The 27886-nt window shown below is 42.3% G+C and overlaps 1 protein-coding gene across 1 annotated transcript; it reads right to left on the reverse strand.

The window, feature by feature from the left end:
• Positions 1–888: 888 nt before the first annotated feature.
• Dop1R1 (Dopamine 1-like receptor 1) lies at positions 889–27561 on the reverse strand. The gene is made up of 6 exons (XM_017168239.3): positions 26271–27561; positions 15895–16000; positions 15382–15561; positions 11426–11555; positions 3513–3758; positions 889–1426 (listed from the first exon to the last, which is right to left on the reverse strand). Exons 1-6 carry the CDS (start codon positions 26616–26618, stop codon positions 889–891), a joined length of 1548 nt encoding a protein of 515 aa, XP_017023728.2. The 5' UTR covers positions 26619–27561.
• Positions 27562–27886: the final 325 nt, after the last annotated feature.

The following is a 27886-nucleotide window of genomic DNA, read 5'->3' on the forward strand; positions in this document are numbered from 1 at the left end:
CCATAAATTCTCATCAATAAATCAAATGTAAAAGCGTGGCTGCCGCGATGCATGAACCGGTGTTGGTACCTCTTAGTGGGGGATATAAGTTAGATAAACGATAACCACAGTTTCAGGAATATATAATTCTCATTTAAATATTTTTCTATTCTTAAAAAAATAAATAATAGAGGTTCGCCTTGAGCAATTTAGTCAACAGGAAATACTTTGAACCCAACACAGGGTATTTCATGGTCTGCCAGTTCTTCCCCAGCTTGAGTGTGTTGTGTGTGTTGTGTTTTGTGCGTGTTTTGTGTGTGTTTCTATGCGGGTGAGAAGTGTGGCAAGTGACATGTGTCACTCCATAATAATCGCATTTGCATGGAGCCATGAGCGGCAGCCATGAATATCCAAACAGAAACTTAACTACATAGAAGCTCTTCGCTGATGGGCTTTGAAGATCTTAGACCTAATCACGTTTCGGGTTCAAGTGGGGGCTATTGGGTTTTATTTTTTTCTCTGGGGTATCGATTTCGTTTTTCGATATCCTAGGGATACTTACAGCTAGACACTCGTACGATTAAGTATACGCATAGTTGATTGCTTAGTCTCGGGGACGCGCTGATAATACTTACAGGTTTGCAGAGAGGGGTCGGTCGTAGGAGTAGGGGTACCAGGACCTGGAAGGTTGCAGGGAGTCACAGGATTGGGAATAGGAACCTAGAGCAGCTCCGTCTCCATCTGTGCGGCCTCCACGGTCTCCACAATGGTGGCCGTGGCCGCCGTGACCGAATCTCATGGGACGTAGCGCGTGGTCAGCGCTCCATCGTCGTCGTCGTCCACCCGCAGGCCGCCGCATCCGCAACATCCGCCGGCACAGCAGGCGAGGCTCAGGCAGCCGCCTCTTGGTCAAATTGCGGACACCTGTTCCAGTTCTGCGCTGGAGCGACCCGAGTTCATCACCACCACATTCTTGGCGGCATAATCCGTGATGAAACGGTCGCTGTTCCGCGGATGAATATTGCCCACGTCCTGGGCGCAGCACCAGGGATTGCGCATGGTCAGGATGCGTTTGAAGGCGTCACGGAACTCCTTGTTGAAGATCGAGTAGATGATCGGATTGAAGGCCGAGTTCGAGTAGCCCAGCCAGGTGAGGATCTTGAAGGTCTGTCCCCCAATGCAGGTCTTGCAGAAGGCGGCCGTTATGTTGACGCAGAAGAAGGGCACCCAGCAGATGAGGAACACGCCCATGATGACGCCCACCGTCACAGCGGCCTTGTGATCGGACACATGATATGGCGAACTATGATGCAGATTCCTGACCTTGAACTTCTTGGGAGTGTTCTTGGGTCGACGGATGCTCTTGTAGCGCTGCTTCTCGGCCACCTCGCCGGGCCGGGTCACCGCCTTGATGGACTTGACATGCTTCTGGGCATAGCAGTAAAGCCTGGAGAAGGATTTTACAGGAATTTAAGGTTTAAATCTTTATTAAAAAGTATTTAAAATATATGTTTAATAATGATTCAATAATTACAAGGCTAAAGGTTTTAGTTTGCAGCTATTTAAATACCATAATTCCATATCTATATCATGTCTACAGTTGTCTCCTGTGCAAGCCCAATTAATGGCAATTATTTTGTCACCTAATTGAATGGCTTGTCGTGATTTTGCTGTCAGCTTTGGTTGATAACTGGCTACCAGTTACCGGGGCTTTGTAGTTACTGGTTACTGCTTGTAATTGATATGATAATTATTCACTGGGGCCACTTGGCATGTCAATTAGATGCGATCTGTGCTCACCCGCCGCCAACAAAGGCTCCAGGGAAGCGAACGCAACCTACAAACTATCGCATATCCCATCTTCCACTCGAGTTGTTGTTGCTCTCAAAGTCCTTGCCCTGCGGCAGCCAACAAATAAAGAGGAGAGGAGGCATATGTGCCTGGTAAGAGTATTTGTTGGCCAATGGCCAATGGGCACATAAAAAGGATAACACGACCTAAGCAGGCCCAGGCACAAATTATGACGATAAAAGTATATTTATTCTGTAATTTAACCGAAATTTGATAGAAAATTCCAATGCCCACCGCCGGGGGATCCATTTGTGCGGACACAGAAGGACGTGGCAGGAGGCGGGGTCCTGGCCAATGGCTGCAAATCTCGTTAAGCTAAAATGGCAACGTGCCGCTGGGCGAAACGTTGATGAGCAGCTATCGCTATCCTGTTGCTGTGTGCGGGTGTGAGTGTGAGTGGCAGTGTGTCCTTGCCTAGTCCCTTTGCACACGCCCAAGTCTTTTTCCTCGCCGCTCCTGGGGATTACTTAGACGGACACTAATGCGTGCGCTTATTTGCTCAACCCAACGGAGAACCCCAACCCCATCACGAAACCCTCAATCCTCGAGCCTCCTTCCTGTCTTTCTCTCGTGCCTGGGGGCCATTTCGGAGCACGAAGTCCTTGTGGCATTTTTCTGATATATTCAGCATTGCGATAGCGCAGCTAACTTCGTCAGTTTTTACAACATTTTATTATTTACTTTTTACTACTTCTGCCTCGGTGGCTCTCACCATTTGTTTTGCTTTCCGTTGGTAATGCCCTATCGGGTAAGGGTACTTTAAATGCAGAGAGGTGTTTGGTAATCCGAATATGAAAATTATGTAAAATTAAATTAAAGTATCTTGCTACGTAAGTATAATTTTTAATGTTAATTGAGATTGATCTTAAGGCAGTTTTGCCTTTATAAATATAATATCTTAACTGCATCTAAATTATGGAATTGAAAACTATTTTTTTCTATCCCTTTTATAAAAAGGTTCAAGTTTATTTTATAAAATGCATCTTAAATATTTCACCTAAATTATAATTAAACTTTTTCAAATCTTTCGCTGATATTTTTACATATAAACATAACTATGTAGTTCCTAAATAAACTCAAACTTCCTTAAACTCTATTTTCTTTACCCTAAACTCTCTGCAACATTTAGGATATATAACCTTTGAGATATATGTATGTATGTAAATAATCTTGCATTTATTCTGCTTCCTGTATTTTTTCTTTTATTTTTTGTAAGCGCATAAAAACATTTGAGTTCACGCTTTGTTTTCATTTGTAAAGATTTCGGGCAAAACTTTTGGTTTGCCTGAAGGAAGTTTTCCTGCCTTGTGGTTTCTCTATGGGCAAACATAACGAAAACCCTGGGCTATTTGTATCTACATAATTGCAGGCTGAAGGCGTTTTGGAAAATATCTTTCCTTCTTTTATGCATTTCATGTTTTATGCACAGCGAAACTTTTGCCGCAATCTGGGAAGAGTTTCTACATGGTGTAGGATAACAAAATAAATGCACAAAAAAAAAACAACAAATGGGGACAAGTCTTAGTCAGCTTACTAAAATAATAACAGGAAAGTTGTATTTAAAAATAAAATGGTACAAGAGCCTTAAAAAGCAACAAGAAGTCAGGAAAATAAAATTTAAAGAAAGAGTACAACAATAAAAAGAGCTAAAAGTTAGTCCCAAATTTCTTATATTCACTTACCGACAGTAGATGCCAATCATGACCACGCAGGGAAAGTAGAAGCTGATGCAGCTGGACACCACGGCATAGGTGGGCGTCAGGTCCAGGGCGCACGTTGGATACTTCTTGCCGTTGTCCTCGAAGATCAGCGGCTGGTCCGGCCGATGGATGCCCAAAGAGATGGGCACGAAGGAGACGAAGGCGGCCAGCAGCCAAATTGCCGCGATGGTGATGACGGCCACGCGTCGCGTCACCCATCGGCCATATCTGCAAAAAGGGAACAAGAACAGGAGGCGTCACACAGGGTTAAGCGAAAGGGTTTCATCAATTTGCGGCCGAGGAAGCGGAAATACACGCGCCGCCATGCTGGGTAGCCCCCGTTGTCTCCCACACGTTCTGCTAATGCCGCTGCCCTTTTGCCCTTGTGAAAACGTGAAAAGCCACAGGCCACACTCGAGAAAAGTTTTCCCTTTACTTGTGATATTTTACCAAGCATTTTGTGCAGCTTTTAAAAACTCTCGTTTAATTAAATTTAAACTTTGACTACTAAGAACTGAAGTATTTATTTAATATTTAATAATAGTTACAGTCCTAGAAAGATGATGCATATGGGAAATGTGACAAGCTAGTTAACTGATATACTATGTTACTAATATTTAAGGGTATTCTATATAGTTTCTTAAAATTTAATTGCACGGTAATATACTTTGAACACTTACTACTTTCTATTTAAATAAAAAATTTACAAAAACAAAGAGCTTAATTGATTTTCTTTAAAATAACATTAACATATAAAGACCCTGTTTTATGCATTTAAATGATAATTTTTGGAAAAATCAAAGCTTTAGAAGTCTATAACTAAGCCAAAAATGCATTAATATTAATTCCCAGGGCATTTTTGTGTTTGTTTTTAAAAGGATAATAAATCTGCTTACTGAATTTAATTTTCTTTTTAAAAAAATTTTTTGTAAATTTTTTACACTTTTGACGATGTAACCCCTTATAAAATTTTGAAAAAAATTGCTAAAAAATTTGTTTCCCCCGGACATGCCTCAAATGATTCGTCTGCTTATGCTGATTAAGAATATATATGATTTATAGGGTCGGAAATGACTCCTTCATTGTGTTTCGAGCTTTTCACTGAATTTATAATACCTGATAAGGGTAGCTTAGGAGTCACATAATTAATAATTTATATAAATATTCATAATTTTTCTGTGTGTAAAACAGCTGTGGCAACACGTTTGATATAGGGAGATGGGAAACTGAAAACAGGGAACTGGCTGCTGGGAACAGGGACTGAAGCCGTGGATAACATGAACATGGGACCGTGTTGCGATGTCCTGATATGCTGATGTCCTGATTGTGGCTTAGCATGTTGCTGGCAATCCCTCAGCGGCTCCAGCAGCCATTAGACAACATCATTTTCGGGGTGTGTGCGCGACAAGTGTTAAGGTCCGCCCCAGCACAGGGAGTCCGAGTCCTGTAGCCGGGATCAGGTAGATGCTCCCGGACTCGAAACCGAGTTCGGGTCAGTCAGCATGTCATTAATTACTCGACAAATCGCCCAAAACCCCGAGAACAAGCCACACATACGCATTGCGGCGATGGCGAATGCCAATGGCATATGCAAATCATTCTCGCTCGCCCTTTTCCAGCACTTCGATTTCGCTTTTTCGGGCAGGAAATGAGCAGTCTGCACAAAACCCAAAAACCAAAAAACCCCAAAAACCAAGGAGTGTGGGCAAAGGGATCCGGATCCGGATGAGGGTCTGGGTCTGGGTGCCATATGCCGCATCATTTTGGCTTGTGCAGGAAATCAAACAGAATAATTCAATTTCAATACAAAGACGCACTCGCTGACGCTTACTCAAGGACGGCGGCGGCGGTGGCGGAACGACGACGACGACAAAGCGGAAACGGAAGTTTATGTAATTGTATTCACATACAAATTCAATTTCGTTTTCGGCACGAAAATTGATTTCCATGTGACGAAAGCCCAAGCAGTCTCCCCAGGCACCTAACCGCCGATGCCAATGGCCAACCTGTCAAGAGTGTTGCAGAGTAAGGATACTCTAGTTTATTTAGCTAGATTTTTTATGAATATTTGAGAAAATATTTAAGATTTAGATGATAACTTTTTGTTCTGTAAATTAAATACAATTTTATTTTGAATAAAGAGAAGAGAGTCATGTATGTGTATTTCAATGTATCCCCTAGAATTCCCTCTATGTTAAACCCACTTTGTGTGTTTGTTGTGCCACAAAACTGAGGTGAAAACCGAGCAAAGCCAAGTACTGAGTACCATCACTGCCAGACCTCACCTGGATCCCTATGGCCCGCACACTAATTCAGTGTCTTAGAGTGGCTGAGGTAGCGCTTTGATATATGCACATAAACCTGCAGCCATTAGGTGACACACGATTTCCTGGCACAAGAACGAGGACCTCCACTCGGCCTGAAGCACCATAGCACTGGCGGAGCCAATCAGCCATCGATGGGCTAATTGAAATCGTGTGTGAGGGTGTTCCAGGTGGCTGAAGCAGCAGGAGAGTGAGGCGAGGAGACCAAGCCAAGTGTGTGCCAGGAACAGGCATTTGCTCTGGCTCTTGCTCTTGGTCTTCCTCTTGCTTCGAACCGAAGGACATTTGCATTTAACGCTGGAAGCTTGACTGGCTGCGTGGCATGCGGTGGCTTTTGTGTTTGTCCCACATGCACTCAAGAAATTACCACAAGGCACGCACAATGATCCTTCCGCAGGGGCTCCCCGGAATCCTCCTCATTTCATCCCCGTACCGCCTTCTTTGTGGCCATCATTTGCATAGTTTGAGTTGCTTCTTTCGCTCTTTATCCTGCTCCTGCCACGTCAGCTTGGCCGCCAGCTTGTTTGTATTTTGTTTTTTTTTTTGTTTTTTTTTATTTCAGTGGTCCTGGTCTTGCCTCCTTCTGGGTCCTGGCAAATTTGATGACTCTTTATGAGCGTTTTCGTTACTGTCATTGCTAGCACGTGCTTGCTGCACCGTGATCCAAAAGGTGACGCCAGTTACTGAGGAGGACTCCTCTTCCCTTCGATTTATACCTGAGTCCTGATAGCTGCCCTCCTTTTGGTCGCTAAGCCGGTGATTATCTTGTCAGCAAAAGGACGTAAGTATTAAAGTCTGACGGAGAAGAGTCTGTACTTTGAAGCTCTTTAAACTGTGACATATTTTTTAATATTTTCAAAGACCTTTCAGTGTTGAGAGAGAGTATTTTTCAGACAAAGCTGAAAACCTATTTGTTCCCTAACAAGATTTCACTTTCCTTCTTTACAACCGTCTGGGAGTAATAGAAAATACTTCTTCCTTACATTTCATTGATTTATCCTCAATAATCCCCAATCTAGTTTCAATCTTTGCGCAATAAAAGCATCACAGGTATCCCCTGCGATTTGGGGTTACAACCCCATAGTTTTGAGTTTGAAATATCCTCGACCACGACCAAGACACCATTGCAAAATACAATTACACAAATATTCCCAAGTGCGTCATTGTAGCTGGAAACCGAAAAGGTTTTGTGCGGTGTGCGTTTAAGTGTGGCAGCTCCTACCCCCAAAACGACGCAAAAAAACGAACCCCCGAAAAACCTCGTCCTGTCGCCTGCGGCAAACTTTCATTGTTCTTTCAGTTTTTATTGCAGTTTAAAATGAATTTCACATATGTGCCTGACAGTTACGATGATGACAGGCGCCAAAGTCAACCGACAATGCCAGGAGAACGCGAAATAAAAAAAACAACAGCAGCTAAAGCAACTTTGAGGCATCAACTTGTCACATAAAGTACGCCAAAATTTCTCATCTTCTGGGTTCTGGGGTTCAGGACGTCGCTTCATCTTCACTTTGTCTGCTACTAATTAAATTTGCACGCGCTTTTTATCCAAATTGTTTTTGCCAATTTCCAGCGCCACCTCCCCACAGGAAAATCCACGGCGAGCGCAATTAAATTAAACGCCTGCAATTATTCTAAAACGCTAAGAAAATATACTGAATCAGCGATTCTCTCTGCCTTGAGACAGCTCCTAGATGAATGGGCCTTGGGGGTGTCCTTTGGGTAGGCGCAGGGTCCTTCTATGTGGGAGTCGAGTGGGCGTTATCCTAATGAGACGCCGGCAAGGAATGCGCCACGCTGCTGCCTCCACTTTGACATGCAAATAAATCAGATTTACATAAAGAGCGCGTCTGGTGTTGGACCAAGGATAGCGATATATATATTCTAGACATAGAAAGACACTCAGAGAAAATACCAGAAATAGTCCGAGAGGGAGAGTAAACCAAAAGAGCCAGAATTCAGGTGAAAAAAGTATTGATAAATATTTAAAACCAACATTTCCTTTAAGAAAATTCCCTCAATTTCTCTCAGTGCATGACCAACAGCTACCATTTCTCAGGCACAAAAGGTGGCCAACTGTGCGCTGAGTTATCCTGCAGTCAAGTTGCCGTTGGCGTGGCTCCTTGAGATTCAAATTCAGACTCAGACTCAGGTTCAAATCCTTCTCACCCAGATTCAGGCACAGCCTCAGTCCCCGAGAGAAGATGGTGAGGTGTGAGCGACAGCTTGACATTTGAAGTGTAGGTAGGTTGGTAGGTACCTTGCCCTGGCCCAAGGTGCAAATGCAAAACGGATCCAGGTGGCTAAACTCAATTTCACAACGTCGCTGACGGAACTTGGCCGGCGGCGGCTAAGGGTCTGAGGTCTGAGTGTCTATGCAAATGTCATTAACCCAAGGGCTCAAATTAATATTGGACAACATTAGGACGGTCTTAATCAGCGTTTGAATTGCACAATTTACATCAAGAGTAAAGCTATTATTGAATTTGGATGAGGGATAAGGCAAGTTAGATAGATTTTTTAAGTACTTAATGAAGAAAATGTTGTAGAAATAGGGAGGTTGAGAGAGCAACAAGGACCAAGCTTAGTTTATAGTTTTTGTCATGTAATATAAATAATTTTAATATATTTTGTATATATTTAAAGCTTTTCCAATCGCAAAGGAAGATTGTTACTGACTATCTTCTAGTTTTTAACAATTTTGCAGTCCAAATACCCAAACCTATTGCTTTGTTCAGAGGTCAGTTTCTCTAATAAATATTCCCTGATATTGTAAAAACATATTCCTATCCAAGTAGAGGACCTCTCAATGCATCAAGCAATCAATCAAGCAATTTGTGTCATTCACCGCGTCATCAACCTTTCGATGTCAACTCTGTCTGATGCTTTGCCCTCGCTCTCCCTTTCTACTACTCGTAAACTGCAACCTGGTGAAAAATCTATGCCCTTCCTTACTTAATTTCACTTTCAATTCCATCTATGTTTGTACCGCCCCCTTTTCCCTGGTCGAAGGACAAACGGAATTCAAAATCAGGGAAAAATGTTCCATGAAAATTGTCAGGACAGGACTGCTCCGCCTCCTCCTTCCCAGACCCCCGCCAGGGGGAGCTCATTTAAATCCTTTTGCCGTGGCATACAAAATTGTGCAATCTGAATTTTCAGCTCGCTTCGGCATCAACTTGCCACATCAATGGAGCGTTATATGCTCGCCAACTCGTTACGTGAACCGAGCCACACAAAAGATACACAGATAGAGAGATAGATGGATTGCCGGAGGGAAGGATTGGGATGGGAGGGAAGCTGGGATGCTGTTAAATTCAGAGAATGGCGGGGGGAGGAGAGATACAAATGTCGCACAGCATTTTTCATAAGCGAATAAGCCACCCCAGGTGGCAACAGGAAAGGCAACAAAACAGTTACGGGATGGTGGTGCCTGAAATAAAAAAAAAAATATATATTTTTCTACTTTTGGCTTTTGGCTGAAAATAGCATCAAAGGATTTATTATGGCTCTTTCATGGCGCATGGCGCTGTGGTGGTGGGGTTAGGTCTCTGCCAACTGTCTCGATTTGCCATAGTTGCCTCCTGTTGCCTCTTAGCTGGCGAGGACCCTACATAACCCCGCCCCATCCCAAACGCTTCCTGCAATCATTTCGTCGGGTTGCTCCCCAACTGAGCCAGCACCGACCCCTGGTGGCTGTCAGCGACTTGACCAACGTCATTTTTAACTCAGCTCTGGGACACTCAGAGAAATGTTGTGTAAATAGAGTTAAAGGGTTGTAAAAAAGCAATTAGAAGTTTTTGAAAGAGTGCTACATCTTAGGGAGAAAATATTCCTCAATTTTAAAACCTCTTTTTATAAGCCTTTACATAAAATTCCCTTACTTGCAACTACTAAATTTTATTTCCAGTGCCTACACACACGTCAAAATAACAAAAGTCTAGAGCAAAGTAGAGACAAAGGCTCACCCACTCAGAAATGAAGGAATTCAGCTGTGGCTGCTGACACATAATAAATTTTTGCGTTTGTTCTTGGCCGCAAATGTAATATTCGTATGCCAAAAAAATGTTTGCTGGCCAACAGAAGCCACCAGCTAGCAGTACTTGTGCGGTTGGTCGTCTGAGGCATTGTTGAAAATTTAATTAACACACAATTGTTGTGGTCCAGACGGACCGAAGTGAAGGAGAAGGGAGGCTTTGGAAACTGAAGAGGGACTGGGCACTTGATAAACTAGTTTCAAGTTCTGCCGAATGCCTCCTTTGTGCGAATCGCTCGCTTGCCGTTGGAAATCAATTTGGGCTGCCAACAGGCAGCACAACTGCTGACTGCTGACTACAAAGCTGGCTAACATGGCAGGCTGACAGGCAGCATTTTAGGGCCCGACGGCAGCAGGACAAGCTCATTGTCGTTGACAAACACACAGACTCCTACACTGTGAATACACCTGAGGCAGCAGGATTTGATTGTCTCCGAGGCTTCCTGCCAGGATAGCGCCGGGGATAGCAGCTGGAGGAACGTGCCGGATGCGCAAGGTAGATTGAACGACGATAATGGAACATTGGGTCTACCCACAGCCGGTCTGAGAGATGAAGTCATTTTCAGCGAGGTGACACCAATACCTGCCAGCAGGTTAGCTTATATATTTAAAGGGAGCTAGGGAATAAATTAGGGGTTCTAAATTTATTGGGTATTACAACTAATTTGAGTGGGTTTTACAAATTTTAAAGGAAGAAGAATAAGGTGAAAGTTAAGAGAAGCCTTTAGGAAAAGAAGGAGAAATTTAACATCACATGGTATACGAAATGTTTTAAATACTATGCAATAGCTAACAAGATTCAAGCTGTAATATATCCTTTAATTTTATCAATTTAAAGTTAGCCCCTCCTTTGTTTATTCTACTTTTTTCTACAATTTTCTATTATCTAGAGAAATCATAAAAGATTCCAAAAGATTGTGCAAGAAACTGCCAACTAGTAACATTTTCTATAGCAACTCAATTATGGAGAACCCCCTCTCTCTCTTCCCTTTGTTGTCCAAACTGCCCTTACTGCCACTTTTCTCCACTTTTCACCAGCTGGTAATGACACTTCTTTTGTTACTTATTTTCTTGGCCTCACCCGAAGAGCATGACTTGGCTGAACTTAGTTTGGCCCGCAAAACCACAGCTGAAATGCTGATCCAAAAGTGCTTAGTGCCAACTTGAAGATGAACTCGCAAGATGAAGTGCCAAGAGAAAAAGGAAAAAAAGTAGAGGGGCCCTCGTAATGCCACATAAATCTGTTACTAATGAAACAATTATGAGCCTCGATTAATGAGCGTCAGTGCCATAAACAACTCGAGTGCTGGAAACGGTGGTACAAAACGTGACGGGCATGACAACGCGGCGTATGAGTAACGTCCATACACACACACACACGGCGTATGAGTAACGTGCATACAAAGCACCTGCGATGGTGGCCAGCCCCCCCTTGAATCCAAACGAACATTAATGAATCGATTTTACCCGGATTCTGACAGCCCGGACAATTAGTTATCGATGGGATATTTTATGCAGGTGACACAATCACTCACCTGAGCGGATCCTTGATGTGTATGTAGCGGTCCATCGAGATGGCGCACAGGTTGAGTATCGACGCCGTCGAGCACATGACATCAAAGGCCACCCAAGTATCACAAAATTGCGCTCCGAAGATCCAATATCCTGCAGGAAAGAGGCGATTCAAAAAGAAACGAAAGGGAGTGTGAGTGAAACGAGGCTTTGATTGCTTGTTTAAAATACTTAATAAGTACTTTCTGTCTGGACGTGGCGGAAATTGCCATGTTGCGGCCGGACGGAAAAAAGTTGTTTCATTTGCACGAATCCAACAGGGGGGTAGGACAAGCGGAAAAGCAACTAGTGTTGCTTTCTGTGATTTTTTAGCTATTTTTTGTGGAGTTTTTAGAGACTTTTTACCTTTGAATTAAGATATTTACATAGAGATTTCATTGCTTAAAGAGCTTATTACCAATAATTTATGGTTTAATAATTAAATTTTCCTATGAATAACAAATAAATACTTAAGAGAACATATAAATTATTTTTGTTTAGTTTGAAACATTTTAAATGAACTACATCTTTTATTAAAATATTTCTAGCCTTGTATTCTTGTCTTATTTAATTTTTCTTAACTTATTTTAGCTCTAACTTATATTCTCGTATTATTCTAGCTAGTTAAGCCATCTTTTTTAAGGACAACACTGAAAGCAAGGGCAACGACAACGAGTGACACAGCAAGCATATTCTTGTTTTTATTTATTCACGACGTAAATTGAGTTTAAATGATTTCATAAATTCATTTCCGTTTCCTGGGCGCTCTGCCTTGCAGCACTCTTGCCGCCATGTGAGCCATTTAAATTTCATTCTCTGGCCGAAAGTGAAAACAAATAATTTATTTTCACGGGCTGCCTGGTAAAAATTTCATACATAAGTGCGTTGCAAGTCGATTGATGTCCTGTGCGTGACCAGAAGCGGATGTCCTTTGAATTTCAGCATACACACATGAATTCAATCACTGATTTGCCACATAAAAAGCTTATTTATTTATTTATTCCTGGCTGGCTTTCGACCGATGATTTGGGGGCCGGGATAAGAATATGCATATCATGCTCGTTGCGGCTTTCAGGCCAGTTAATCAAGCGTGTGCCAGGATACGGGATACGGCACTTAAATGGCGCAGGAAATGCCAACGCAACTGGTCAAAGCAAATCCGATTGGATACGATCTGAACCCAGCTCCAGGCCGACAGCCGGATATGGCAGGACATCAGAAGGTTGGGTCATTAGGATTTCAAATGTAATAACAGCCAGTCAGCATTAATGGCTGGACTGGGACTTAAGTTAGATGTATTTATTTATAGTAAATATAAATATAAATAATATAAATAAATTCTAATATTATTTATATTATTAATTATTTAATTTTAGACTACAATATTTCCCATCTTTCATCCTAAAATTAAACCAAATAATGACTTAAACAAAACAAAGAATTCATATTCACTGCATTTATTGTAACGCCACTTGAAATGTTTCATCGTATCTTTGGAAATTCCCAAAAAATGCTCTGCATTCTGTCAGCACGTCACTCAGTTTCTATTTCGCCTGCCAATGTCGATGGTCTTTCCATAACTCCTCGGTTGTCAAATACTTTCAAGAGCTTTGTTCTGAGCAATGCATTAGATTTGCAAATGGTTGCGGAAATACCGAATTTGCACTCCACACGAAATCCGTTTGGAGATTCGGAGCGGGACTGAGCCGGAATCCTCAGCATTTTGGCCAAAAATGTGCTCATGGCCCCGAAAAAAGCATTTTTCGGGAGGTGTGTGTGTGTGGAAGTGGGGGCCGTGGGGTGTTATTCAAGTCAGCAAATAATTCATGCCGCTTTCAATACACACCGAACATATACATATGTGTGCATGTACATTGCTGCTGGCCAAAAAGAAGTATGCTTTATATGTATATGTTTTTCGTGATTCCTCCGGCTGCTGGCAGCATCTGTCGGTTCTCGCCACTCGCCTTCGTCCTTGTGCTCCCTCTCCTGTTGTTGTTTGAATTTGTCCAATTGCGTACGATGTTTATTTGCTGATTTGCCTGTCTTCGAGCGTGCTAAATGTTGCCTTGGCGAAAATAATTTGCCTCCGTGTGAGTGTGTGTGGGTGTGCTGGTGTTAGCCTTAGCGTGGGTGTTGGCCCCCAGAGGCTGGCATCTGTTTGTCTTGAGCAGCTGAGCATTTTTATTTATTTTTTCACACTTTTGCTAACGCGGCGGCAGCACCGTCGTCGCTCGTCTCAGATTCGAGTGCCAATGTCGTTTATTATTTTCACACATGCTGGCGGGCAGGGGGAGTGGGTGGAGTCAGGGGAGCAGGCGGAGTTTTCTTTTAAAGGATTTTAGATCATTTTTTAAACATTTTAAACATTGTATCAGAAAATTGAAAAGTATTTAAAGGGATACCAGGAAATATCTTTTAGAGAGTCAAATAATTTATGTTGGGATTGGGTTTATTTATAATATTTTCTAAGAACGAAATACCCAATAAAAGACCCCCTAGTCCCCCTTAAAAATTTCCTGCAGTACGCCCCTGTTCACCCTGGTTGACATACTTGTGTCGCCTCATCATCTCCTACCTCCTGTCCTGTCCTTACCACCCTCTCTCCCATCTCACCGCATCTCATCTCTCACCGCATCGCTTTGGATTCCGCTCACATTTTCCGACTCCCATATCTGCTTCTTTTGTTTGATGTTTATGATTTTCCACTTTTTTGCAGCGTGCGTGCGGGAGTCCTTACACACATTGATGCCAGCTGCATGTTTCCTCAGCCGGAACACGCTGTTGTTGTTGCTGCTGCTGTTGCTGGCTCTGAACGAGCGAACGAGCGAACCCCCAATTACCCTCGACCTCTCGGTTACCCATAAGGGCAAAGTTTTGCCGCCTTTCGCCTAATTTGCCTCTTATTTACTTAGCCCGAGTTTCCTCCCATCTCCGTTGGTGGAATTAATAAAATGCAAGCAAGGAGACGGTCGAGTCCTTGCAGCTGAAGCCTCCTTCTTCACCCGCCAGCTACAAGGATAACTCGAGGAATGGCTAATGGAAAATAATCAGAATGTGTGGTTGCACTCGGGATCTGCATGTTAGCCGCCGCCGTCACTGGCACTCGCAGAGCCGGAATAAAATGAAATTCCTGTTTGGCCTGACTATAACCATTTGTCCAACGATGTGGGTGACACGAGGGATGCTCAGAAAGTTGTGTTTTTTAAGTTTAAAGTTTAATATTTATAAAAGCAACTAACTCATCAATATTACATGTGCCTAAGGGTTTTTATTTTTCAGTTCTTTAAATCATTATTAAATATATATATTTTTCAAAATATATAAATATCCTGAGAAACCCCACGAAAAACCCTCGATCCTTATATACATATAGCGCAGGAGGAAATCTTGTGCAATCACAATGGACCCCATCATCAGGGAGAGAACTCGGGAACACTCGAAAAAGTCGGGAAAACTCGGTAAACTCGAAAGGCTGAAGCCAGAAGCTCTTGGGGAACTCGTGCGTCGCCTCCTTGTGCAGCTGACACTTTAAAAGGCATTGACAAAGCCACATAAAATCCGGCTTTAAGCGCTGCCAGGCATGTCGAATGAGCTCGAGTGGGTTCCGCCGCCATCGCCGAGTGGCGCGGAGGACCCTTCGTCCTTAGTGCTGGCACAGCCTGCAGCATTTTACATAAATTTCAGCGCCAATTTCAATTGCAATTTCCCATTACCCAGGCTCAGAGTTTCCCAGAGGAATACATATAGGAAATGAGAATTCTCAACCTCAGAAAATCCTAAATAATATCAATATCAAGTGGAAATAACTCGGTCACATTCAAGATATTATTTATGATATTTAGAGAACATATATTCAATTTTAAATATTATTTATACCATTTCTTAGAGCTTCTTAGATCTAACATGTATGTATCGTTTATATTTATTTTCTTCTCACCCAGCAAATCGTTGACTCCGGCAAAGGTCATCACCAGCGAGGCCACAAAGAGATCCGCTATGGCCAGGGAGGCCAGGAAGAGGTTGCCGATGCGTCGCAGGCTCCGCTCCGTGTAGATGGCCAGGCAGACGAGGATGTTGCCGGCCACCGAGAGGAATATCAGCACCGAGAGGAAGATGCCTGCGGCGAGTCCAAGTCAAATGTCACACCAATCGCGGTCCACTTCCTCGACGGGTCATGGGGTATCATGTGGTAAAGCATACTTATGTGGGCAGGACACAACGAACAGCGAGTGTGCGATGGGTGGGGTGTGCCGGTGAGTGAGTGTGTGTGCGTGTGGGCGGAAAGTGGCGTTTGTCACATGCAACATGCAGTTTTACGGATAATTGCCGCGTGTGTTGTTGTGACTCTGTACATGGTACATGATGCAGTAGATGCAGTGGATGCAGTGAGGATGAGGTGGACACTGCTGTGCCCTCTGCTATGGCGTACATTCAACGACATTTACTTTACCAACAACTACAATTGACACAAGTGACAGCGGCTCCGGTTCCTCACCAACTATTGTATCCATTTCAGAGGCGTTTGTCCAGCTGCTCTCATTGTAGAACGATGTCAGCTGCAAGGAGGAGAGAAAGGAACTCTTAGAAGATGGCAAAATAGTATATAAGAATTCCATAGAAATGCATATTAATGTCTGTGTCAAGCCAAGCAAAAATATCATTGAATTGTGGAAGTGATTGGTTATTTTATTATACATTTATAGAAGGTTTCATCTCTTAGAATAAATAAATTAATAAATATTTAAGGTTCCAAATTGTTTCTTCTCAAACATTTGTTAACCCATTCGAACTCTATTCAAAAACCCTTTGTGGTTAGACCCCCTTCCTTTGATCTAAATCTAATCAAATTTTTGGAAAACCTTCCACAAATTTAATTAACTGGCATCTTGCTGGCATTCTTGGATGTTCACTCCCAACTCCATTTATTATTTCGTCTTGACTCTTGCCTGCTGCCGACACGCATGTCCTGGCCACACACACACACTCCGAAAAAACTATCAATCATTTGTGGCATCTGTGGCCAGAATCCACTTGGCAGGGCTGTTCTGCGGCATTATTCATAATTAAAATTGACAAAATTTTCAAGAAAATTGCCAGGGTTCGTAATGAAATTAATTTGTTTGGCTTAAGCGCCTGCCATCATCCCGCAGAATGTGTCTCTCTATCTTTCTGTTTGTGGAAACTTTGAGTAGGCATTTGTCTTGCGGTTTCTTTGGCAGACATGTTGGCATTCCGGCGGTTGCCTTTCCCTTAACATAAGCCAAACTATTTGCCTGATTTAACCACACACACCACCGCCACACCACGACCTTGAGCTGTGCAAGTGAATTTATTAATTAATAAATAGGAAAAAACAGAAAGGCATCCTTTCACCAATAAAAAGCAGACTCGAAACCGCTGACGAATGCAATTAATTAATTCAAAAATGAAACTGCCGAAGTTGCATTAATATTTTCACTCCCTCACCAGAGCCACTTTGCCATAAAGTTTGTTTAATTAAATTTCTGTTGGCTGCACATAAGCGGCTTATTAACTTTAAAGTTGTTAATTGTCTGAAATGGAAACAACTTCCTTTTAATCGCCTCAACTGCGGCTGCAAGTGTAGCATTCTTTTGGGCTGAGCGGGCCACGGGGCGTATGCTTAATACCCTGGCATAAGCCAGATAACTTATTTATGTTAAGGTTATGGCAAACATCGGAACGCTGGCCATTAACTAAATTGCGTAAATATTTAACCGGATCGCCGGCAACTAGCTTACAGCAATATAAACGCACTGAGGTGCGATTATTCATTCATAAACATGAAACTCGATTGATTGGCCCGGCCAGAGGATGGGGTTGACTCCAAATGGAATCGAAATGGATCGTAAACGGGGCAGTAAACAAAATTAATTGAGGCTCCGCCGCATTACGATGGACAGTAAAAGACACTTAAGATTATAAAAATTACATCGAAATGCCTTTTCTCTCGTGTCAAGTGAATTTTCATTAAAAATCCCCGCCGGCAGCTGCACAGATTCTGCTTCACTGACATTATTTCGCGATGTTAATGTTTATGTCCATGTTGCTTCCATTGGCGCAGTGTCATTAAAAAGCAGTTAACAGCCAGGATGTGGCAGCGGAAGTGGAAGTCGATGGTGAAGTCGATGTGGAAGTGGCAGTGAGTCAGCGATGTCATAATGAATTCTCAATTTCCCAAAGCCCCGCAAGTAGGTGACCCTTTGCCAGGCCAAGCCCCAACTTTATGCATTAAGAATTACATTAAATTAAATGAACAGCCAACAGCTGCTAGCTTTAATTATTTCTGGCATTTATTCTGCTCTCAATTTCATGCCACATTTTCTTTTAATTGATGGTAAAGCAAAGGAATAATAATATTTTAATTTTAAATTATAATTAAAGACTATATTGATAGTTTTTATAGTTTAACAAAGTATTTAAGTCTCCTTAAATTCATTCTTACATCCCATAACTTGGTTACTCTTACTTAGAGATTTTAATTCACTTGAAATAAACTTTGCCACATAAGTTTTTAAGAGAAGCTCCCTCACACTTTCCACTTCGATACCTTTCCTTCTATTTCCCAGACTGCCCACTTAAGCCTCAACTGAGCTCCCTTGGACTGCAATCCCCATCCTGAGAGCCATAAGTGAGAATTTAGATGTTCTTTCACGGAACAGCGCGCAAAGAGAAAGCATAAACAAAGCATCTGCCAAGTGTGTGCTAAAAGAAGTTTAAACCAAAGAAAGGGGGGTGGAGAGACAGCCAGCTACTGCATTTAATTGGCAATAAAAGTGGACAACAAATGCTGCTGGACAACGACAAAGGAAGCCAGGCAGGCTGGCCAGAAAGGAAGCACGAACAGGGCTGGGAGAAGAGCCTTTCGTTCTGTTTGCAGAGTTAAATGGGACAATGCGTTGATTAAACGTCAACACACACAGACTAACACACACAACAACAACAGCTGGAGGAGGTCCTGCAATAATAAGGCGCAAAACCTGTTGTCTGAATGGCTACAAAAGGCGCAATGCCTGCCCACCTGTCCGAATGTCCTGTCTGTCCTTTGTCTGGCCTCCATTCGGTCTGCCTCACTGTCTCTTTCTCTCTGTCGCTGTCGCTGTCTCTGTCTCTGTCTCTGTGTCCCTGTCTGCGTGGGCGGAAGTAGTGTGATTTACAAGTGGAGGAGCGACAAGCCTGAATAATAGGCGAACTCGCACACTTTACTTTACAGTGTCATTCCAAGCACTTCCGCCTCTGGCAAAAACAGGACCTGCTAGCTACAGGATTACTTCGAGTGGGCGCAACAGCACAGTTGTTAATTAAATGCCCTGTACAATTACTAGACCGAAAACACATTCTAACAATGGTCCTGCCAGAGGAGGACTGGCTGGGGGAAAACATAATTTTCATCGTTCCGCCTTTGTTTCACTTCAAAGAGCATTTATGCAGGAATAATGCGATTCTCTTCTGTCAAACCTTATAGAAATTTGCAATTCATACACGGAAAACAATAGTATTTTACTAAAATTAATTTAACTTTTTTTTCCTAAAAGATAAGATAATTTCTACCTGTAATAAATTTTCCAAATTTATACTACAACTGTTTTAAAAACTGTTTATTACATTCAAATCATCATCATAAAATATACCATGAACCATTTTAACATTTTCCGAACAAGTTATTTATTTTCCATATATTTTTCGCTCAGAAACATAATAAATTTTCAATTTCCTTGCACTTTGAACTTTGCCACGCTCGAGTTTCGAGGCGCATTGAACCCAGAAAACCAACTAAACTCGCTGCTTAGCATACATTTAAATTTGCACAGCCAACAGGCAATGCTTGGGGCGGGGCTTGGGCAAGATATACATATAGTATGCATATATAAATCCAGGAACGATAATAGCAGAGCCTAGACTGCTGATTTATGCGCTGAGCAAATATTTATTGTTTGCTTTTTGTGAAACTTTCTCGGAAACTTAAAGTTTTTGCTCGTGCCTCGTTAGGCAACAACGTCGGCGGAAGGGCAAGGGGGAAAGCCAAGGAAAGTGTGGAAAAATAAAGGAAATTGCAAGAGGGAGCGAACGACGACAGCTCCCAAGGTGACGAGTGATGTGGCAATAGAACACTTGAGCAGATGCTAACTGCAATGACAATTGCGAAAAGTCTACGCCCCGGCTATCTGCCAGCTCTGGGCCACCATTGTCGAGCTGTCAATGCCCCGCCGACAATTGCAGGTTCCCATGTCGCCTTTCTCCTTCTTGGCCTTCACGATGATGCAGGACTCTAGCCATTCCAAGGAGCCGTGGAACAGATCCTGCAGACAGCTGTCAACAAGGCAGCTGAGCTCGAGTGTGTATATGTGCGCATTGTTGAAATTTCGGCTTAATTAAACGAAGCTGAAAGTCAAGAATTTGCAGCTGCCCAAGGAAAGGGTGTGGAGGCTCCTTACACATATGGATTTTTCCAGAGGAGAGTAAAGGAAAGGATTTTAAAATTAATAACGGAGATATTCTGTTGTGAAAGAAATAATAATATAATTATAGGAATACTGAAACAGGTTTAAATAATGTTTCAGAGCTACAAAAATTATTCTCTTTAACTTATTTATTATATTTTATGGAAATGCCCATATATGTTTTTATGCCCACTTACACATATGTCTGCCTATTAAAATCTACGGCATTTACAGACTACGAGAACTCGTGTATTCGTCCTCGTATGTAATGTTCTGGCATTAAATGCAACAGAGCGCCTGATGGCTCGGAAAAGTGTGTGGCATTAAGTAGGGATTTTGGCTCCTTCAGTTGAGCGGCTCCGCCAAAATGAGCAGCGACCTCAATTATGAATGAACTAATTAGATTCCCTGCCTGGCGCCTGATGGATGAAACATAGCAAGTTTTGGCTTCCTGCCCCTCGAGCAGGGTTTTCACACTTGGGGCGAGAGACTGGCATTTTTCAGAGACACGCTCCTGTCGAATTTGTCGACGGATAAATAATTAAAATAGCCCCAAGAAGGAGGCAGGGAATGGACTACGGCTAGTCCGTGTCCTTGGCCACTTGCTGCGGCAAATTGCTATTAAAAATTCATTTTATTTGGGTCATGTGCCACATCCTGGGGAAATTCTCTTAGTTGATTGCTTTCTCGCATCGCTACTTTATTAAAGATCGTTAAGCCATTAATTACAAGTGGACTTTTGGCATTTAAGCCGATGGAAAAATGTAAATATGGTGGTGTCTTATCAATATTTTGATACCACCTTAGCTAAAGGTGTTTCACGGGTTCAGTGCTTGGCTTAATCATGAAGTTCCCTCTGTATTCCCCTTTTGGTATGCTAATTAGCCAAGCCCTCTCCGTATTTGTCTCCAATTCTCCAGAGTGCCAGTGTGTGTCTTGGACAGGGAAGTCAAATGTGGCGGCTGCTGTTTGCCTTATCCTTGCTACTCCATTGCCTGCCAATTTTCGACAGGGGAACCCGAACCGGCGATTGTTTGTTTTGGCAACAGATTGCCATGTTGATTTGCCTCCGGCTCGGACTGTCAACGTTGGGATAATTAGCTGCAACAGGAGATGACAGCGTCACAAGAGGAGGAGCAGTGGGAGGACTGCGGAGCCTTTTAAGCTGATTGTAAATGCAGTCTCCATCATTCACTGCTGAAGCTCTCTCCTGGTTAATCTCTATGCTGGCTCTACTCTGGCATCGATTTTATACTTTTACCGTTTCCCTTTACACTGTTTTTTTTCTCTTTGAGATTTTCCGTGGAAAACTTGCCAAGTGAACGATGTCACTGGGTTGTGTGTGTGCTCAACACACACATGCCGTTAACTCGCACAAGTGTCGTCGGCACACAAACACTCTGCCAGGCAGACACACACACATATGGCACAAGAGAGTGTAAATACAGATACATCAATGCAACTGCTGCACTTGTTTCAATTGAAAAAACTGGAGAAAAATGGCAACGAGAATGGGAGATAAGGGTGGCAGAACCATATCTCATGGATTTTTCTTAGCCGTGTCAAGTTGCCAGAGGCAAAGGCACAGTGGTTTCAATGGCACCAGGATTCTAGATTCTATATTCCGCCATCATCCTAAGGAGTCTCTGCAGAGTCTGTTACAAGCTGAGAAAATCCTCTGAGGATGAGATTGAAATGATGTTCTGAAATCTGTATCTATAAGTCTCAGGAAAGTCAAAGGTACATACTTTTCTTATTAGTAATATTTATTATAATTTAATTTATATTTATTATAATACTTTAGCATTGGAAAAGTATTAATATTTTCGCTAATTTTTCACAGTGCCAGCCGTGGAAAGCTCAGATGCCGGCGCAATAAAAATGTAGTCAGTCGATTATCTTGATTGTGTTTTGGCAATAGCTGGCAAAGTTGCACACTCGGCGCGGATGATTGACATGACCCCAGGACAGAATGGGACAGGACCTCCCACTACTCCATGTAGGTATATGGTTGTGGCCCCATTAAATTGACTTGTCACGAGTAATCGCTGTGCACTTTTGTGTCATTGCCGCAGAGTCACTGATATGCCAAGGGCCTCAGCTCGGGCTACAGCCATAAAAAATGGCTGCGAAAAGGACCAAAAGGACCAAGAACAGCACCCAGCTCTAGGGTATAAAAACAGGGTTTATGGTCAATCAGCAGCGGGCGGGCCTTTTGACGAATCCGCAGCCAAAGCCGCATCCGAATCCGAAACCCTTTGATTGCCCATCGAAAATCCTTAGCCTCATTCACCTGGCCGTAAAATGAAGGGGTAAAATGGAGTAAAAACCAAATGTAGACAGGATAAAAATCTGGAAAATTCAGCTATTTTCATTTGCTTTGCTACCTTTTCTACCTCGATTCTCCCTTCTTTTTTTCTTGCAATTAAATGGGCAACACCTAGACAAACACATTGTGGCTGCTGTGGCCAAAGATTAATGTGGAATGTCGGGATGCAGGTCTCTGTCCTGTCCCTCCTGGGTTTGTGGTTCCTCCATGTGTGCATATATATACTGTCCTATTCGCGACCCGAATCCAGCTCATTTGTACTGCGGCCAGACCCGTGATTATGGCAGCCAGCTGTCACACACATTTAATTAGGCGAAATTGCTGACATTTATCCAGCGTGTGTGTGCTGCCAGTTTTTGTGTTGTTTTCTAATTGAAAATTGCAGCGTAAGGAAGCTTTTCGGTTACTAAGCTGTCTAAAATTATAATTCTTCACAAATTTATGAGGAAAATTAAATACTTGTTGCATTTTTTTCGTTAAAAAGCTAAACCTGTCTAAAGAATTTTAATTAAATCTTTGCGTGGCAAGAATAAAACTTAAAGTTGAGACTGTAAATACTTGCGAAACAAAGTTGTTTCAGTTAGGGCAGCACATACACTGGAAGATTAATTGCTTTAAATATTTTTAAATAATATAATAGATTCTTTAATAATATTCAAAACTATTTCAATAACTCAAAATCGTACGCTCTATAACATATAAATTTTGGGACTATAATTTATCAGATTTAAACCGATTTAAAGAATTTGTCAGAAGTATAAAAAGTGTGTTTTAAATAAAATACACTTGTAAAGTTCGTTTATTTTAAAACCCAGTAAACTTAACTAATTATATTATAAGTAGTAAATACAATTACCAGACTTTACTGAGTTTCCTAAACAATTAAATAACAGTCTCAACTTTACTAATCTCTTATTTTAGACACATTTAATATTATTTACAGATAAACTTGTTTATCTTTGCTCAAATACTTTTAAAACAAACTTTCCCAACAAATTGTTTATTTGTTTCGTATTATTTAAGGATATATAAATGTTCCAAAACTTGATTTCTTCATGTACAAATACTTGTTAAACAAAGTTAGCCATGAAAATGTTGCATATATGTAGGTACATATCGTTGTTCCCCCCGAGGGGCATGAGTGAGAAATGGCTCTGATTTCACTCAAATGAATTGTTTGGCTTAGTGCCCCTGCCCCCTGCCCCCTGCAGCCGCCGCAAGCCATTACACCCGGCCTGATAGGCCCGATTTCAATTGGTCAGACCACATGGCTATCGATAGCTATCGGGCCGCGCCCTGTTGCGCCCTTCGCTGTCCACTGATTTGGACAAATTGCTGGCGGAAATTTGCACAAATTCCAAAAGGATATCTGGCCAAGGGCGTGTGCTTGTGTGTGTGTGTGTCTGTGTGCGGCGGAACAACAATAGGGGCGATTTGTTGAATGGAAAGCGCAATCCCATAGTCCGCAATCCGCAGCAATAACAAATAATGCTATTAATATTTTATTATTATTGCTATGCAAAGTCTGCGAACAATGGCAAAGTTTTTCCATGCCACGGCTTTTGGGGCAATAGAAAATGCGGAATTCCATCTAAGAACGCGAAAGCACAATGGATCTCTCTCCCTCTCTCGCACTCTAGCGACAAAAAACGAACATAAACCCCCGAACTTTTTTTATGCATGCACATTTTCCGTGCAAGATTTGTCGAGTGCAGATTAATAATTCAATTAGATTGCACAACCCGGCGTATGCGTGATGCATTATGCAAATGTCGGGGGAGGGTGGGAGAAAGAATGAGAATTCCTATCCCCTACCCCAACCCCCCGAAAAACAATTTGTTGCTGACACACACACACAGAAGACCGAGGACAAGTGTCAGTGTCAACTTGCGGTTAGCTCACAGCAATTGAGCCCCCGTCTCAAGTTGTCTTTATCAACTAAGTGGCTTTGGGGAAAATAAACTCGGATCAGATCTACATACATAAGTACTAAATTATCAAGTCAATAGTTGTGTTTATTAGGAAATGTTTATAAATAATATGTCAGCAATAATTAGGCAATAGGCAATCTACTTCAACTTCTTAGAAAATTCTCTTTAATATAAGAAACTATAATTGAATTTATAATATTCATTTATTTTATTTACTTATTTATTTCGTCTAAGAGGAAAAAGCTAAAAGCTTCATGATTTGTCTAAAAAATTACTATTTAAAATATCGATAAGTGAGAATTAAAAGGTTATACCTTTCTAACATAGTCAATCCTTTTTAAGAAAGAATAAAAAAGTACAAAAAGTAAAGAAACTCCTTTGTATTGATTAGTTCTGATTGTTTTAAACCTCTTTAAATGCTTTTAAATATTTTTATAGTTATACAAAAGTTTTATAAATAATTCCTAATTAAGACTTCTTGTATACTGTGTTATTTTGTGCGATATAATTTTACTATATACTTTAGTTTTATACCCCACTTAAATCCCATTTTAAGTTCCACCTCATGTTCAACTGGCAATTAGCCAAGTTTGATAGATGACAGGACTCTCGAATTGACCCAATTACGTTAGCATTAGCTGGGACAGGGTAAATCACAGTAAATGCCGTCGCTCAACTGTTTATAAATTAGTTGAAAATCTATTTATGCGGAAAATGTGCGGAGCATAAACATGTTGACAACGTGATCCTGCGATAAATGTCGGCTGCCCCTCCTCCATATCCTTCTCGTTTGCCAACTTACGTGATACTCATTATTTACATTCGATTGAAAGTTAAACGTGCGAACAGATGAGCACAACTTTGTCGTTCAAACACACACACTCATTCACTAACACACACCCACCCGCACAACAAGTATTTAGATCTATATCTCATCCCCACCACACACAGACGAGCACGAGTATCCTCATATCCTTTGCTGCCGCCAAACCAAGCACGTAAATTGCTCGTTCTCTTACCCCCAAAAAAATACAACAAATAAAAACGAAGATGTGAAAAAAGGGATAAACTTTTGGTTTTTCGGTATACATCCTTGACGCTGGAGTTGCCTGGCAGGACGCTTTTTGAAAACTGGATTATGCATCGATGAAGGTGCGTGGCGCGTGAGAGTTCTATGAAACTTTCTCCATGTGCTGGCTGCCTGCTAATGAGGCTCACATTCATTTTCATTTACCAGCTGAAAATAAATTAAAAGGAATGCCAGCCAGAGCAGGAAACTTTGTCGAACGAACTGCCAGTCCTTTGTTATAATTTAAACTTTGTATTAAATAATATAAATGCGAGTGTGATGTGTGATGATAATTGTGTGTGTTAATCACCTCGGCTCAGGCCAGCACAGGGAAAGTTTTAGAGTTTAATAGATCATGATGGCAGGCAGCTGGCTCAGCCCTTTGCCTTTTGTCTTTGCCTGTCTTTGTCTTGACAATTCATTAGGCACAATCTGACGCTGGATTGCGTATACGCCCCATAAACCAGCGGAGCCAGCACGACAATGTTCGGGAAATATGCCAGCACGTAATAAAAATGGCATGTTCATAAAGGCCGGGCCAAGCCATCGTTATTACCCGATCGGAGGCACAGACATTGTAAATTATAGTGCCAGCGAAATGTCTACCTGAAGTCACACAGCAAAAAACCGTGTCCTGAAACGTATTGGTAGTGAGAGACATGAAAAAATAACCTACACTGAGAAGTTGAAATGAAAATAAGGTAATATCAAAAGAATTACAAATATATAGCTCTAATAACCTTCCACAAATTGTAATCAAAAAATTTAATTTAAACTTTCATTATGTTAAAGAATAAATTCAAATAATCATTTATTTTCAATGTCATAACACCCGAAACATCAAAGATTTGATCTCTGCAACATTGCTAATGCCTTTATTTTAATAAAATCCATTTCCTTTTACACCTTTTCCCCCAGTGCAGCGTATTTTACGAGCTGCGCATCGGACATAAAGCCAAAGCCAAAGGCAAAGCCCAATGAAAGCCTCGTTGGCAGCCACATAAATACAATCGACCCGCCGGGTCCTCATCCACTCACCGTTGTGCCATCATAGCCATTCGTCAGCAGTTGGATGTCGATTTCAATGTCCAGGTTGTCCACTTTGGCGGTGGTCAGCTGCAGCGGCAGGTGATCGGCGTCCAGCAGCGTGGCATTGGAGGGCACAGAGAAGAGGCTGCTACTGTTGCCGCCATTGCGGTGGCTTCCATCGTTTGACCCGTTCCTGCTGCCGATCCCTATGATGATGCTGTTGCTGCTGCTACTGCTGGGAGTGGTGGGGCTGGAGGAGTTGCTGTCGCCGAGGAGCGGACTGGCCACCACGGAAACCACTCCCGCACTGGCGGCGGTTAGGGCGAGGGCAGCTATCGCCCTCATTGCGTTCGTCATTAGGAATGGGAATGGGTGCAGTGGAATGGGTTGGGTTGGGTTGGGGTTTCCTGGACTAGAGGAGGTGCTGGGTGCTGGGATGGGTCTCGTTGCCCGTTGGACTGTGCTGCCTGTGCGATGTGTGTGCGATTCTCAGCGACGAAGAATTAGCATTCCGCTAATAGACTGGGGGAGTGCCTCCCTAGGACTCGAGGACGACTCGCTTCCTCCCGAGCCAAAGTCATGTCCAGCCATCAAACTGGCCAAGTCACTGGTTACTTCACTTTGGATTCTTTCTGGTTTTTCGTATCCGTTTCGCACTCGGCTCACTCACTCACGACGCACTCACGCATGGACGCACGGTCGTCCGTTCTTGGCGAGAACTCTCGATCGGCACACCGGACACTCTCGGACTGGGTTATCATCGGGTGGGCTCCAAGCCCGTGACTAACTGTTGGTTTCTGGCTCTAAGAGTTGCCCAGTGGCTGCCGCCGTTGCCGAACCGTGCGAACTGAAGGCTGAACGTCGACTGTCCCGATACGCACGAGTGCCGTCGGTCCGCAAACCATTCGTCAAGCAAGCCGGACCCGGAGCCGTAGCCAAAGCCGGAGCCGAGCATCTATTCAACAGGATGCGGAGTATACCAGGCGGAATACCTGCGCCGCGCATCTCGGAGAGCGCCAGAGAGCCAGAATGAGCGGCAAGCACCTGTTGTTCCACTAACGCGTTTCTGCAGCAACTAGCGAGCGTTTTCTGTGCGACTTTAGGCGCATGCTGTTTCTGCGCGATTTTAAACGCCTGCTGTTTGTTCAGTGCAAGCGTTTTCCTCGCGACTCTGAATGCTAGCTCTTTTACAGTGAAAAGAAATTTCTATTTTGAATAAAATCTGAATGAAAGCGACTCGAAATTTTTCACTAATTTTACAAATATAATATTGGAGTTTCGGTTTTTCATACTTTTACAATTTTACCAGGTTTTTCAACCCTTTACACCCTTTAGAATGTAAAGTCATTTCAGAAAGCAAGGAATTTAAATTTTTAGTTGTAATAGGTAAAATAATTAAGAAATTTGTAGAATTTTTTACATTTTTTTAAATATTTTAACTGCCAAATTTGAATTTGAATTTAACTGCCAAATTTGAATTTGAATTTAACGACGATCAGTTTCAGTGTGACCAGGTGCACTTGTAAAATATCACCTAAATTTGGATTCAAAAGGTTTGAGTCTCCGCTTACTTGCGCCGGCTCCTAAATGGTTCGAAACTTGGACTGCTGGTTTCTGTTCGCCTG

Source organism: Drosophila kikkawai, chromosome 3R (assembly GCF_030179895.1).
Source record: "Drosophila kikkawai strain 14028-0561.14 chromosome 3R, DkikHiC1v2, whole genome shotgun sequence".
Lineage (NCBI taxonomy): Eukaryota > Metazoa > Arthropoda > Insecta > Diptera > Drosophilidae > Drosophila > Drosophila kikkawai.

Bases quoted from the DNA above. Each gene is read 5' to 3' on its own strand.
- Dop1R1 (XM_017168239.3), bottom strand. From the start codon at position 26,618: ATGACGAACGCAATGAGGGCGATAGCTGCCCTCGCCCTAACCGCCGCC. The intron at 16,001-26,270 runs GTGAGTGGATGA...TCCTCCTTGCAG, and splicing joins ATGGCTATGATGGCACAACG to CTGACATCGTTCTACAATGA. The intron at 3,759-11,425 runs GTGAGTGATTGT...CCCTTTTTGCAG, and splicing joins CACATCAAGGATCCGCTCAG to ATATGGCCGATGGGTGACGC.